The 11,832-nt window shown below is 50.8% G+C and overlaps 9 protein-coding genes across 9 annotated transcripts; 4 read left to right on the forward strand and 5 right to left on the reverse strand.

The window, feature by feature from the left end:
* The first annotated feature begins 133 nt into the window (after positions 1–133).
* BDW74DRAFT_146217 (uncharacterized protein) lies at positions 134–1,903 on the forward strand. The gene has a single exon (XM_073723304.1). It carries the CDS (start codon positions 845–847, stop codon positions 1,793–1,795), a length of 951 nt encoding a protein of 316 aa, XP_073587957.1. The 5' UTR covers positions 134–844; the 3' UTR covers positions 1,796–1,903.
* A 550-nt stretch (positions 1,904–2,453) lies between these two features.
* BDW74DRAFT_79009 (uncharacterized protein) lies at positions 2,454–3,086 on the reverse strand. The gene is made up of 2 exons (XM_073733739.1): positions 2,651–3,086; positions 2,454–2,600 (listed from the first exon to the last, which is right to left on the reverse strand). The coding sequence occupies exons 1-2, from the start codon at positions 2,890–2,892 to the stop codon at positions 2,543–2,545; spliced, it is 300 nt and encodes a 99-aa protein (XP_073587958.1). The 5' UTR covers positions 2,893–3,086; the 3' UTR covers positions 2,454–2,542.
* A 28-nt stretch (positions 3,087–3,114) lies between these two features.
* On the forward strand, positions 3,115–4,143 carry BDW74DRAFT_146219 (interferon alpha-inducible IFI6/IFI27 family protein). Its single transcript, XM_073723305.1, has one exon. The coding sequence runs from the start codon at positions 3,282–3,284 to the stop codon at positions 3,804–3,806; it is 525 nt and encodes a 174-aa protein (XP_073587959.1). The 5' UTR covers positions 3,115–3,281; the 3' UTR covers positions 3,807–4,143.
* Positions 4,124–5,092, reverse strand: BDW74DRAFT_174435 (uncharacterized protein; the record flags this gene model as incomplete). The annotated part of the gene is made up of 4 exons (XM_073728032.1): positions 4,124–4,321; positions 4,386–4,902; positions 4,957–4,985; positions 5,042–5,092. The coding sequence occupies 4 exons, from the start codon at positions 5,090–5,092 to the stop codon at positions 4,124–4,126; spliced, it is 795 nt and encodes a 264-aa protein (XP_073587960.1).
* A 300-nt stretch (positions 5,093–5,392) lies between these two features.
* On the reverse strand, positions 5,393–6,147 carry BDW74DRAFT_174436 (uncharacterized protein; the record flags this gene model as incomplete). Its single annotated transcript, XM_073728033.1, has 2 exons — positions 5,393–5,706; positions 5,766–6,147. 2 exons carry the CDS (start codon positions 6,145–6,147, stop codon positions 5,393–5,395), a joined length of 696 nt encoding a protein of 231 aa, XP_073587961.1.
* Positions 6,148–7,255: 1,108 nt separating this feature from the next.
* BDW74DRAFT_146222 (amidohydrolase family protein) lies at positions 7,256–8,955 on the reverse strand. The gene is made up of 2 exons (XM_073723306.1): positions 8,825–8,955; positions 7,256–8,777 (listed from the first exon to the last, which is right to left on the reverse strand). The coding sequence occupies exon 2, from the start codon at positions 8,695–8,697 to the stop codon at positions 7,684–7,686; it is 1,014 nt and encodes a 337-aa protein (XP_073587962.1). The 5' UTR covers positions 8,698–8,777; positions 8,825–8,955; the 3' UTR covers positions 7,256–7,683.
* A 120-nt stretch (positions 8,956–9,075) lies between these two features.
* BDW74DRAFT_174438 (SDR family oxidoreductase) lies at positions 9,076–10,037 on the reverse strand (the record flags this gene model as incomplete). Its single annotated transcript, XM_073728034.1, has 3 exons — positions 9,076–9,117; positions 9,174–9,526; positions 9,575–10,037. 3 exons carry the CDS (start codon positions 10,035–10,037, stop codon positions 9,076–9,078), a joined length of 858 nt encoding a protein of 285 aa, XP_073587963.1.
* Positions 10,038–10,133: 96 nt separating this feature from the next.
* Positions 10,134–10,587, forward strand: BDW74DRAFT_146225 (uncharacterized protein). Its single transcript, XM_073723307.1, has one exon. The coding sequence runs from the start codon at positions 10,312–10,314 to the stop codon at positions 10,516–10,518; it is 207 nt and encodes a 68-aa protein (XP_073587964.1). The 5' UTR covers positions 10,134–10,311; the 3' UTR covers positions 10,519–10,587.
* Positions 10,588–11,016: 429 nt separating this feature from the next.
* BDW74DRAFT_174439 (uncharacterized protein) lies at positions 11,017–11,247 on the forward strand (the record flags this gene model as incomplete). The annotated part of the gene is made up of 2 exons (XM_073728035.1): positions 11,017–11,136; positions 11,188–11,247. The coding sequence occupies 2 exons, from the start codon at positions 11,017–11,019 to the stop codon at positions 11,245–11,247; spliced, it is 180 nt and encodes a 59-aa protein (XP_073587965.1).
* Positions 11,248–11,832: the final 585 nt, after the last annotated feature.

Below are 11,832 nucleotides of genomic sequence, written 5' to 3' on the forward strand. Positions count from 1 at the left end.
GGACTTCTGAATGCGTTTCTCCAAAGATCATACTACAGATGGCTAGATTAAAAAGAAAATAAACCAATAAGGCAAGCTTGTAGGGAAGTTGTTATAAGAACAAGCCTTCAATATATTGATTGTCTGTCTAACGGCATATGCGAAGAGTTTCTGGGGGGCATACGTGATCAGTACCATTTGCAAACTCTGAAGACAGTAGTATGAGGATGAATGTTAGTGAGGCAGCTCGTTGGGCTTATCGGGATTTGGATTTCCGATGTTAATGGTAATGGATGGACTGACTATTTATATCCAACAGTTGGAAAACCGTTGTGTAGAACGGGGAGTTGCGATATAGAGCCCGTTTGATTGAATACTTGATGATAGATGCCATGGACCAGAGAGTTTGAAGTAAGTCCTCTACAGATACTGCTGAGGCAGTAATCCGTGGCTAGTCCATCAAATCCAATGCATTGATCGCAAATCGATATAAGGTCGTTATGCGCAGTCGGTATCCGATGGTTGCGGAGTTAAGCAGGGAATGAGCACATGTCACCCCCAGCATCAATATCGACCTTGTTCATGGAAAAGACGTATGATATCGTAACTCCAACCGGAATTGGGTCGTACTCCGAGTGATAATGGCGGAATTAAGAGTGTCACCGGGGTGCGAAATAAGTCCGTAATCTCCGGCCGGTGGCTCCAGGAAGCATTCACTGCCCGCGCTTTGTGCTGCCGTGCAACACCATGGCGATTGTTTATAAGACCATGCGCTCCCCTCTCGCAGAGATGTTGAGTATACACCTCTCATCAGATTTTCGGTTCCTGTGCTTTATTCTCCATTCCCCTGCACCACTTCACCACCATGTCTCAAAAGGTGTTTGTCACCGGCGCAACTGGGTACATTGGTCGCCTGGTCACAGAACTCGCCGTCAAGGAAGGATATAGCGTCCGTGGTCTTTCTCGCCGTGACGCAGGAGATGCTTTGCTCAAGTCTCTCGGCGCAACTCCGGTTCGCGGCGACCTCACTAATGCCGAGCTCCTCACAGAGGAGAGCAGAAACGCCGACATTGTCCTGCACCTCGCGTTCGACCATGACTTCTCCAAGCCCTACCAACAGCTCGTTGAAACTGACATCGCCGCTGTCACCGCACTTGCCAAAGGCCTTGAGGGAACCGGCAAGCCCCTTGTCGTTACCCACGGCTCAGCGAACGTCGCAGCTGACCCCAATGGCGGCGAGACGGACGAATCGGCCCCTCTAGCTGATCACTTTCTCACAAACCGTGACGTCTCAGAGAGACATGCTCTCTCGTATGTCGAAAAGGGTATCCGTGTCGTGTCCCTTCGTCTCCCGCAGTACGTCTACGGCCGTGGGAACGCCAACGGTTTCGCAGCGCAACTTATCAAGTTCGCGATCAAATCCGGCGAGTCGGTGTACATTGGCGATGGCGAGTACTGCTTCTCGGATGTGTACGTCGATGACGCTGCGCAGCTGTACCTCCTCGCTGTCAAGCACGCGAAGCCTGGAGACATCTTCAACGGAACAGGCCATACAACCACGACTTACAAGGCCATGGCGACTGCGATTAGTGAGCTTGTTGGAGTGCCCACTCGCTCCATTACCCCAGCTGACGCGGTTGCGCGTTGGGGCCCGTTTTTGGCTGGGTTCCTCAGTATCCGCAACCGTGCGTCAAATTGCAAGGCTGTTGAACAGCTCGGTTGGAAACCCGTTGGACCGGGTTTGCTTTGGGAGGTGCACAGTGGAAGCTATGTGGCCGTTGCGGAACAGTTCAAGAAAGAGGCTGCTGCTCTGTGATTGGATAACGTGGGCGGTTAGGGCGCTGCGTTTTGTGCTTTTGGCGAAGAATAACCTCATCCGTGTAGGTATTTAATGAACGTTAGCTTTGGCATGATTTGAAGTCGCTGTAAACGTATACCCAAGCAACAATACAATCTCTTCGCAACAAAGATAAACACTGTAGATTGATGAGGCAGCGCAGCTTACCTTGGCCTTGCGACTCTGGTCGTACTTTCCCGAGTTCTTTCTATACGTATCAACCCAATATGGTGGTAGTGAATAGCCTTCTCGGACGATTAATCGGCCTCAGTATCTTCGCATTCCTGTCCTTCCAACAAGCCAATGAAGACGTAGAACCTACCTCGTGATCGGGTTTCCTTTTTAATAGTCCAAGTTAGAAGGTGCGGGCGACCCAGAAGCATGTCTGCATTTGTGAACTTTTGTCTTTCGTCCATTATTCCGACACCATATTATACACATCTTACATTTCTTGTACCTGTCTCGTTCTCTACCACGAGTATGTCAGTTTCCAAGCAAAACACAAAAGAACGGAGGCGATAATCTCCCCTGGCAGACAATAAACTCGCATCCAACATTCCACAATAGCGTCTAGACGCATGCACCAAGCCGCACCGGCCCCCCCGCCCCCCCCCCCCCCCCCCCCCCCCCCCCCGACAATGTCCCATACCAAACCCCCTTGCCTTTAGTGCCAGACGCTTCAAACCCGTTGTCAACCTCGAGATGCGTCAAAGCAACCGTTAGCGCCTAGGATTGGCCGGCGGAAATCGTAACCAAGCGCTTAAAATGAAAACGGCGGCTCCGGCTGATTGGTGATCAGTAAATTTTAGATTTCCACAATGGCAGAACGCTTACACCTTCCGTTGCTCACGCTTGTCGCTTCTGCGAGTGTCCAGATCTTTCCGCACCGCCCTGATCTGGGCAGTGAGCTGTAAGATTGTCCTGATCGACCTTATGATTTCCCCCTCGAGCAGTCGGAGCCGTTGCACTTGACGTTTCGATGTCGTTGTGGAAGACTTGTGCTTCCTGCGGACAGTTCGGCATCTTCGAAGGGGGTTGCGGCGAGGAGCCAACGGGACAGCTTCAGTGCATTGCATGGCGGGCTTAGGACGAGGGTGTTGGTAGTGAAATGAATGCAATTGCTCAGGCTGAAAGAGTGAGAGCCTTGCGAGCTGGGGAGGTTCGAATGGTTGGTTCAGGTGCAAAAATGCCAGGAAGGATGGCCTCAGCCACGTTTTAGCTGATTTAGAAACTGGGGTGTTATTGGTGGTTGCTGTTTAGAGCTGCGGCAGTTGTTGGTCCTACGGCGCTTGCTGGGTCTGCGCCGTTTGTTGGGCTACGTACCTCCAGCTCGGGTTGAGAACCCCACAAAACACAACTTTCTCATTCTTACACCCAAACTTTTGCGTCTCAGCTACCTCTTCTCATATCCTTCAAAGCAAAAAAGTTATCGAGGAACAAAAATAAACCATCTCATCTCGTCAAAATGTCCCTCCTCCAGCCGATCCTCGACTGCATCTTCGGAGCAAAAACTCCCCTCACAACCAATATTATCAACACCACTACCTCGCGCTCGCCCGAAAGTATTGCATCGGACATCGTCACCAAAATCCTAAACGCTGACTGCCCCTACACCCTGCACAAAGAGCTCAACGACGAAATCTCCACCACAGGCTGGACCGAAGCCATCGCCAAAGCCACCCTGCACGGCCTCGAAAACGCCATAAAAGCCGGCGCGAAGATGGCAAAGGCAGCATCCGACGCTCTAGCCCAGGCCAAAGATGCCGCTATTGACTTCAGCACCGAGCACCCCGTTTACGCGACGCTTATTGCGCTGGGTATCTTGGCTGTGTTGACGCCCTGGATGCTTGAGATTCTTGGATTTGGGGAGCTGGGACCCATTGAGGGATCGTTTGCGGCGGGGTGGCAGAGTATATATGCGGGCTATGTGCCGAAGCGTGCGTTGTTTACTTATTTTCAGCGCTTGGGGATGAAGTGGCGTTGGTTTTAGGGCTGTGGTCTTGCGGGTCTTTCCTTTGGAGGCGGGATTTGCGGGACTTGAGAGCCTGGGTATGATCTAGATGGATATTGAATTTCAGGAAGAGCATATGTGATATTGAAATTGGGGGTCACAAGATTTAATGGTCTGGGGAACAAGTAATGAAACTTGAGAAGCTTCGTCTTGAACTTATCCCATAGGCACTTTCTACCTAGTTGCCGTTCAATAACATAAAAATAAAATGTAAAGAACTTTAATGGCCGTGGTCAGTCATCTGATTTGGAGAAACCTGTCGTCTCTTATCCTGAAATCTTGTCGCAAGGTCATCCTCAATCGACATCCCACACATTCTCCTGCCCAGACCTAGAATGCGGCAGCATCGTCCGTCTAGCCTCCCCCTCATCCCCAGCATCTCCATCCCCCTCCTCAAGCGCCGGGCCCGCAAGACGCTGCGGATTGCGCCCATTCGCCTGAAACCGTGACTCCATCCAACTCGCCCTGCGAGCCGAAAGCTGTGCGAAGGCAATCTACATCAACCAATTAGCTCGCCTATATGCAAAAACATCCGGTAACTCCAGCGAATCAACAAACCTTAACAATCAACCCCCCCAAAACAGCCGCAAACGCCATCCACGAGACACTCCTCTGCGATGCAGTCCACGGCGCAAAACAAGCACGTCTATATCCCAGCTGCAGCTCGCACGCATTATCCCTATGAGTCCGATCCTTGAACGGCCACGCGCGGTCATGGATACTCCGTAACCCGCAGCACTGGAACCGGTCTTGGATTGAGCGGATGGCGTGTGCGTCTTTCTGCGCGAAGAACGTCTGCCATTGGGTTTCGAGGTGGCAGGAGAGAATCTCGGCGGGGGAGAGGTAGGAGAGCGCCAGCGTCGCCAGCGTCGTGAGGAGGATTGTGTGGATGTGTGAGAGGAACGGGGCTAGGATGGGTAGTTGAAACCGGTTTGTTTGGGTTTGGGGTGTGTTGGTGATGAGGAAGCGGTAGGTTAGGATTGTTATGAGCGCGAGGGGGGTTACGAGGGTTGTTGTTGCCGGGATCCAGGTTGGGAAGGGGAGGTGGAGGGCTGTTGTGCGGGCCCAGGAGAGTCTGTGTTTATTAGCTGGGAATCGAGTTGATTTTCAATGGAATGTGAGGACGTACGCTCCGAGGACTAGGGATATGACTGAGGCCTGTTGAAAAATATTTAGTAGCTGGAGAAATAGTTGTCAGTGGATAGCTAACGCACCAGGAGGACTAGGGCGTAGATAGCTGATGTGGAATCACACTTGAGAGGCATTGTAAACTGCGACTTTTATGTTTCACTAGATTTGCTAAAAAGGTTGAAGAAGGAAAGGAGATGGAATTGGTGTTGTTTGTGCATGTTGTACAGAAGCGGGGTATGAGTCCGCAAAAGGTGGGCTGCCGTCATTGTCCAGGGTCGGCCACCAACTTAAATACTTCATCCTCCAGGGCTATAGAGCATGGTTGTGGCCAACACTATATTTTGATGTCCCAACTTCGTTCTTGACGGCTGACTGCCGGTAAGTAATTGGTCTACTATATGTAAGGTCAGCGAAGGAGAGACTAATAATATACATCAAGAGCAACTGGCCGCGCTGCAAGGTTGAGGTAGCGCTAGCTCGACCCAGTCCTCCTCGAGATACTTCCGTTCCCACAGTAGGTGCGGATTATCACCAGCATCTGGGACCACTTCAGCATTGGGGATATACTCCTCCACCCCTTCTACTCGCATCAAATGCGGCAGCTTTGTCTCCTTCTCTTCCATGAGCTTAGCTATATGGTAGTCCATTTTAAGGTCTTGCATATACACCAGCGGATCGCCCTTCTTGTAGCCATAAATACGGAGAGACTCGAGATTGGACGGGAGTCCATCGGCCAGTGAGATATCGTCTACCATTTTGGTATTCCCAATGCCGCGCGCCAAAAGTAGAGCTGATGGACGCCAATACCCCGGTGCTTCAGTCGCGTGAATTCCCGGAAAGACTTGCCCTGGAGGACCTCTGCAAGAGTTTCTGGGGGTGATGGCAATTCCCGCTGGTACGGAAGGTTCGGCCACCACTCATCGTCTATCTTGAACCATGTCGTGGTCGGGTCAAAGAGCTTCGATAAGTCTACGTTCTTTTCGAAGTCGAGATCGAGATATTGAAGGCAGTCTCGGTGGGCAAGAAGGGAATCGAAAATGAGTTCCGGATAAACGGCGTAGAACTCAGAGGTGTAAATCGTTACCCCAGGACAACTGCGGCCGCCAGCGGAGATGACAAGCTCATATAGCCGTTTCGTAGAATCAATGGCCGCACAGTAAGTGTGGTTGCAAAGATCCGTGTGTTTCATGTAGATTCTGGTATAGTTCGCGGACTGTCGTGGTGGCGGACAATGTATACCATTGCCATACTGATTCCGCTTCCGTCCTCGATAAAAGCCTCGAAGATAATGGTCTCAATGGTAGGGAGTTGTCGGACAAGATTGAGAGATGCATAGATATCGAGAGCATCGAATCATCTCGGGTCAATGAATATACCTCCCGGCTCAAATTCGACCGTTCGCACGTTCTGCAGAAATGGTTCACACTTTCCAGTGACACTGAGACCTAGTAAAAGGTCCCTAAATATGTATCTCGGTAGCGGGCTATACTCAGACGCCGCTCCTCCACATCGGTGCTTGTAATGTTCTGGGTATTCCCAATAAGGAGGGAAAACCACCAATGTCTTCAGATATGGAGACAAGGAAACAAGGAGAGTATCAAGAACTGCAGTCCTCTCCCAGTCTCCTTGAAAGCCTGCTTCAGTGATTGCCTGCTCAAGCTTCTTCAACGTTTGTAGCGGAAGGTCAACGGGAGGTGGAATTTCCCCGATGCAGCCCTCGAAATCACGAGTAGAACGTGATTTGTCTGGTTTGGGCATCAGGCGCGCAGATATCTCGGTGTGTATATCTTGTTCTCCCAAATTGTTGAGCAGATTGGCGAATTTTCTCTTATGTTCTCCTCTATCATCGTATTTGATCTGCAGCGGCTGTGGGTGCAACTTCTGCGTATCTACGACAGACTGGCAACATGTCTATATGACTGTGGTTTGGTGACTGTGCGAGATATTGGTCGCCCGATGAATGGCAGCAGTGCCATTCTGGAGTAGTGGAAGAAGAAAGGGGAAATTGTCGTTGGCGGCCGCGGTCATGTCTCGCCAAACACGCTAGACGGCTTGTGTCCATCGAACTCAGTCTAGCATTTGTTGTGCTTTAGCTCCATTATTTGATAATTGAGCATTATCCCAGGGTAAGCCTTCTGGGCTGAGGATTGACTGTTGACATCGAAGCCGCAGTTCTAAGGCAGCAAGAGTGCGCCCGACAACGCGGCGAGCCCTGCCTCCAACGTCATCGTCTCAAATGGCTCCTTGAATCTCAATCTTTCATAGGAGGCCAGCGAATATAATTCTTTTTCTTATCCCTTGTCGGAACCATTCTAACTACTCCGCTCAAAGCACCCTCGAACGAAACCTTCGAACGGACAAAGACCAGCCGAGACAGGCCCCGGCAGCAGCACATTAGAGTCTCTCAAAGAGACCATTGCACAACATTAGCACGCACTTAATAACCAATAAACCGAGGATCTTTCAAAGTAAGGTAATAAGGTAATCAATTCAAATAACCTGCTTGTACTATACCCCAGAGTTTATGTACCTCGACCAGGTAGCTACCCCTGGCCTACAACAACTGCACGCTCTTTCCAGTCTCGTTACCTCACCATAATGGTTTAATTTCCATATTTACCTATTGTCTTCGATAATTCTCATCTCAAAATCTCCGTATGTTGGGCACTTCATCTGCTTGATACCACTTAAATAGTGGAGTGATAGGATTTTCTAACTTGAGACATCATGAAGCCTGGTCGACATTCAACTTCAGCAATCGAGCCGCATTCTTCCAGCAAATCCCCTCCAACACCTCTGCAGTCACCATGCCGCTCTCCTCCAGCTCTTCCAGCCACTTCAGCCCGTCAGCGCTCTTCGCAAACGGATAGTCCACGCTGTACATGATTCTGTCGTGCTTCGTGTTGCGCAGTATACAAGCCAGCGGATCCAGCGCCCAATTACCACTCGTCGTCAACCACAGATTATTATCCCACACCTCCCGGAACGACCTTTGCTTTCCCCATCGTGATGAAACCCGTTCGATCCTTTGCAACATATACGGTATCATCTCGCCCATGTGTCCGATGATGATTTTCAAGTTTGGGAACCGATCAAACACGCCCGATGCGTAAAGACGCAAAATATGGACAGCCACATCGCTATGCCAGCCGAATCCAAATGAGAGGATAGCCGCATTCACATCCTCGGGCACCCTGGGAAACTTGTACGCTTTGAAGAGTTGCTGAGTGGGCCATGTTGGGTGGATATAAATTGGCACGTCCAGCTTCGTCGCCTCGTCCCAAAGTACGTCAAATTCGGGTCCGTCATAGTACAATCCACTTTCAGTATGGCTGTCCACTAACGCTCCGACAAAGCGAACCCCATCGAAGGCGCCTGAGCACATCCGTCGGAGTTCCGTTGCAGCTTCCTGTGGTTCATCCATCGGCAACTCAGCGAAACCGGCAAATCTACTTGGATAAGCGCGCACGGCCTCTGCAAGCTGATTATTGGTGTCCCGGCATTGGGAGGGTGACAGGTCACCAGGTCCGTGAGAAATAACCTGCATCGTCACCTGCCCGGCGTCCATATCCGCAATGCGCCTTGGACCAAGCTCGGTGAAACCGTCGAAAAGCCCAGGGATGGCTCGCATTTTCTCGTTGAGCGCATTTGGCGATGCGAGAGCGGTACGGGAAAGGAAATGTTCTTCAAGGGTAATGATCGGTCTGGCAACCGACCTAAACAGTGATTGGGCCGACATGATTGCTGTAAGTTGTATTCGTCGTTTTGAGTAAGCTGGTGTCTTCTTCGTTGGAGGATGCTAGGGCTTTATACTAGATGGTAAGATTTCCACCTATTCGGAGCAGATCGTTGTTAACTCCGACAAGCTCCGTTATGACTCTATTTCCGATACGTCCGTCATGATGGAGGCAACAATGAAGGATCTTGGAGGATTAGCAGATTATCATTCAGGACAATTCAACACAAGACCATGCCACTGTCCTGCGCGCTCGTGAACAATCAAAAGTGGATCAGCACGTTCTCAGTCGAACCCGCCATAATCTAGAAGATGTCAGGCTGGTCAGAAAGTGAGTCCATTTCGCATCTAAAGTACATTATATGCGGTCAGAAAGTATATTCACAGCTTCTCTAGGCCGGTATTCAAGCTGATTCCACGGTCCTTCATCCGGCATAGTTAGTATTCAGCATGTTACTAGGGTTGAGTCCGAGACTTACTGTCAACCAGGTGGGAAGGTACGAATAGATAAGCCATCCAAGAAACGTGGCTCCTCCTCTCCAAGTCATCCCATTACAACCTCGGAGCACATCATCAACCACCTTGTTCGCATACACATTCGCCGGCATCCACGAAGCCGCATGTTTTGCGCCGCTTGCCAGCTCTGCTATCTGCGGACCGGCCGCGGTGTAGTATGAGCTTTCGGGCAACTCCTCATGAGGAGCGTTCTCGAAAATCTTGGTTGCCACAAGCCCGGTCATGACGGTGACCACCTTGACGCCCAGCGGGGCGACCTCAAGCCGAAGTGACTCGCCGTACATTCGAACAGCCGCTTTGGAGGCATTGTAAAAAGCTAGCTCGGTCAGTGCCGGGTCAGACAGAGGGATTAAGAAAACATTACCTCCCCAGGGTACGTGCACAATTCCCGCCAGGGAAGCGTTGTTTACAACCGTCCCCTTCGAAGCGATCAACAGTGGCATAAAGGTGTGCGTGACGTTGACCATTCCCCAGAAATTGACATCAAAGATCTTCTTCGCGTACGCTAAGTCTGTATCCAGAGCTGGACAGTTCAGGTTCAGCCCTGCATTATTGACTAGGTAGTCCAGCTTCCCGGTGCCGTCCGTATGGGTGATCACTGCCTTCAGGGCGGCATCGATGCTGGTCTGAGACTCAATATCAAGCTCTAACAATGTCTTATTCGACAATTGCTTCAGATGATTCATCTTGGACAGCGAACGTGCCGTCGCGAAAACGTGAAAGCCTCGCTCGTAGAAGGCTTCCACCAGGGCTGATCCAATGCCGCCCTCGCTGCATCCTGTGATGAAAACAGTGGGAAGCGGCCTGTCAGAGTTGAGTACGGTCATCGCGGCTGTGAGTAATGTGAGGTGTCAACTTTGGGTAGATCCTCGATGTTAACTTATTTTTATTTCTTTCGTGCGATACGCTATACTATGTTCTGGTATAGCTCCGTTTCATTGACTAACCGCGGACTTGCTAGAGCCTCGGAGTTACTCGCCGAGTGGAGGTCAAGAATGACTACAAGTCCCTTGCCGGCGGACGGGCCCTGAATAAGCCTATGCCTCTAGGGGTAGGACGGCTTATCTCCAAGTCTTCCGCCTGCTTTCAACCAAGCGAACTATGGACATGGACCGGGGAAGACGGCACGACCGGTGTTTGAGAGAGACGAGGCTCCTGAGTTGGACGCTTCTTTGTATCAACTATCCGGCAAGTGCATTGCCTATTCTAGGGCTAGGCGCTATTCAAGCCGTCGTTGCATATGCCAGGATGGCACGAGATGACCTGTCATCTGTCAACTCATTTAGAAACCAATGCCAGATAGACTAGTGCTATAAGCGAGGCACACCTCCGTCGTTATTGGGTGGGTTGGGTATAACTCCTGCTCGCGCGCTTTCGTCCACGCCACCTCGGCTCACAAAAGTACGCCTTGCATTCAATCCCACCCCGAACTCTTGTCTGACGGGGATACGGCATGAGCCGTCGTGGCGCCATGTGGGCCGGCGATGGGGCCAATGTTGACGTATTGGCCTATGCAAATGCAGTGGCAGGCGCCGCTAGGGCTAACTGCATAAGGACAAGCCTGGCGATCGGTTTTATTCCACACGACGGACTCATCGAAGCCATGCAGTCCCCGTCAGAGTCTGCAGGCGAGCAACTAGCCCATTGTTTGGCGGCAAAATCGCAACAATCGATATCAACCATGAGTTTCCATGATTTTGGGACTAGAGGCGCTGATGCCGGTCGAGATTCCCGCCAGATTCTCGAGAGCATCTCTTTACACCCTACGTCAGGAGCACTAAGATCAACCAGAGCTTAAGGAACAAAATGTTTGCCGTCATTGGCCCGCCGACCGAGCTGCCATCGCATCCCCCGGGCATGATACACACTATCAAGGGAATCACTGCAACAGTAGGACTCGTGGCGTTGGTGGTTTGCACGACGAGGGTACGTTAATGCTGAGTGTCTATATCTTCAATTCGCGGTTGACCAGTGCAGCTCTTCATTCGCAAGTTCGTCACCAACTCATTCGGCCTCGATGACTTCCTCGTCTCGTGATTATTGCCTTGGTCCGTTCCCTTATTGCTTTTGTGACCATGTCCTCATTTCAATTGCCAGATATTCGTGCTCCTATACGCAATCCTCTCGATAGTCATCACCTTCTATGGCGTCGGGTATCACAAAGCAACAATCCCAGAGGATAAGCTGGAAACTATGTAATACGTACAGAGCACCCGAATATTTGCCTCAAAAAGGGGCAAAGTGCTAGTTGTGCTCGTTCAGATAGTATACATATCTCTGTCCTCCTACCTTTTCGTCGCTCTGGCGGTTAAATCCAGCCTCACAGTCTTCATAATGAGAGTCTTCCCGACCAGGATTATTCGTCGCATTGGCGTTGACATGATTATCTTCATGATTGTGATGACCATGTCCGGGGAGTTCCCTCTGATCTTCCAATGCAGGCCGGTTAGAGCAGCCTGGGATAAGTCACTGGCGGATTACGATTGCTTCACGCCAGATGCATTGATGAAGATCCAGCTTTACCAGGCAATCTTTGATGTTCATAATTGATGTTGTGATTATCGTCATGCCGATGCCGACGATCTGGAAACTCCAGATGCCACTTCAGCGTCGTCTGGTTAT

Source organism: Aspergillus multicolor, assembly GCF_047715735.1.
Source record: "Aspergillus multicolor strain CBS 133.54 unplaced genomic scaffold BDW74scaffold_3, whole genome shotgun sequence".
Lineage (NCBI taxonomy): Eukaryota > Fungi > Ascomycota > Eurotiomycetes > Eurotiales > Aspergillaceae > Aspergillus > Aspergillus multicolor.

Coding starts and splice junctions, on each gene's coding strand:
- BDW74DRAFT_146217 (XM_073723304.1), top strand. CDS start 845: ATGTCTCAAAAGGTGTTTGTCACCGGCGCAACTGGGTACATTGGTCGC.
- BDW74DRAFT_79009 (XM_073733739.1), bottom strand. CDS start 2,892: ATGCAATGCACTGAAGCTGTCCCGTTGGCTCCTCGCCGCAACCCCCTT. Junction 2,601..2,650: donor AAGCGTGAGCAACGGAAGGT/GTAAGCGTTCTG, acceptor ATCACCAATCAG/CCGGAGCCGCCGTTTTCATT.
- BDW74DRAFT_146219 (XM_073723305.1), top strand. CDS start 3,282: ATGTCCCTCCTCCAGCCGATCCTCGACTGCATCTTCGGAGCAAAAACT.
- BDW74DRAFT_146222 (XM_073723306.1), bottom strand. CDS start 8,697: ATGTCGGCCCAATCACTGTTTAGGTCGGTTGCCAGACCGATCATTACC.
- BDW74DRAFT_146225 (XM_073723307.1), top strand. CDS start 10,312: ATGGACATGGACCGGGGAAGACGGCACGACCGGTGTTTGAGAGAGACG.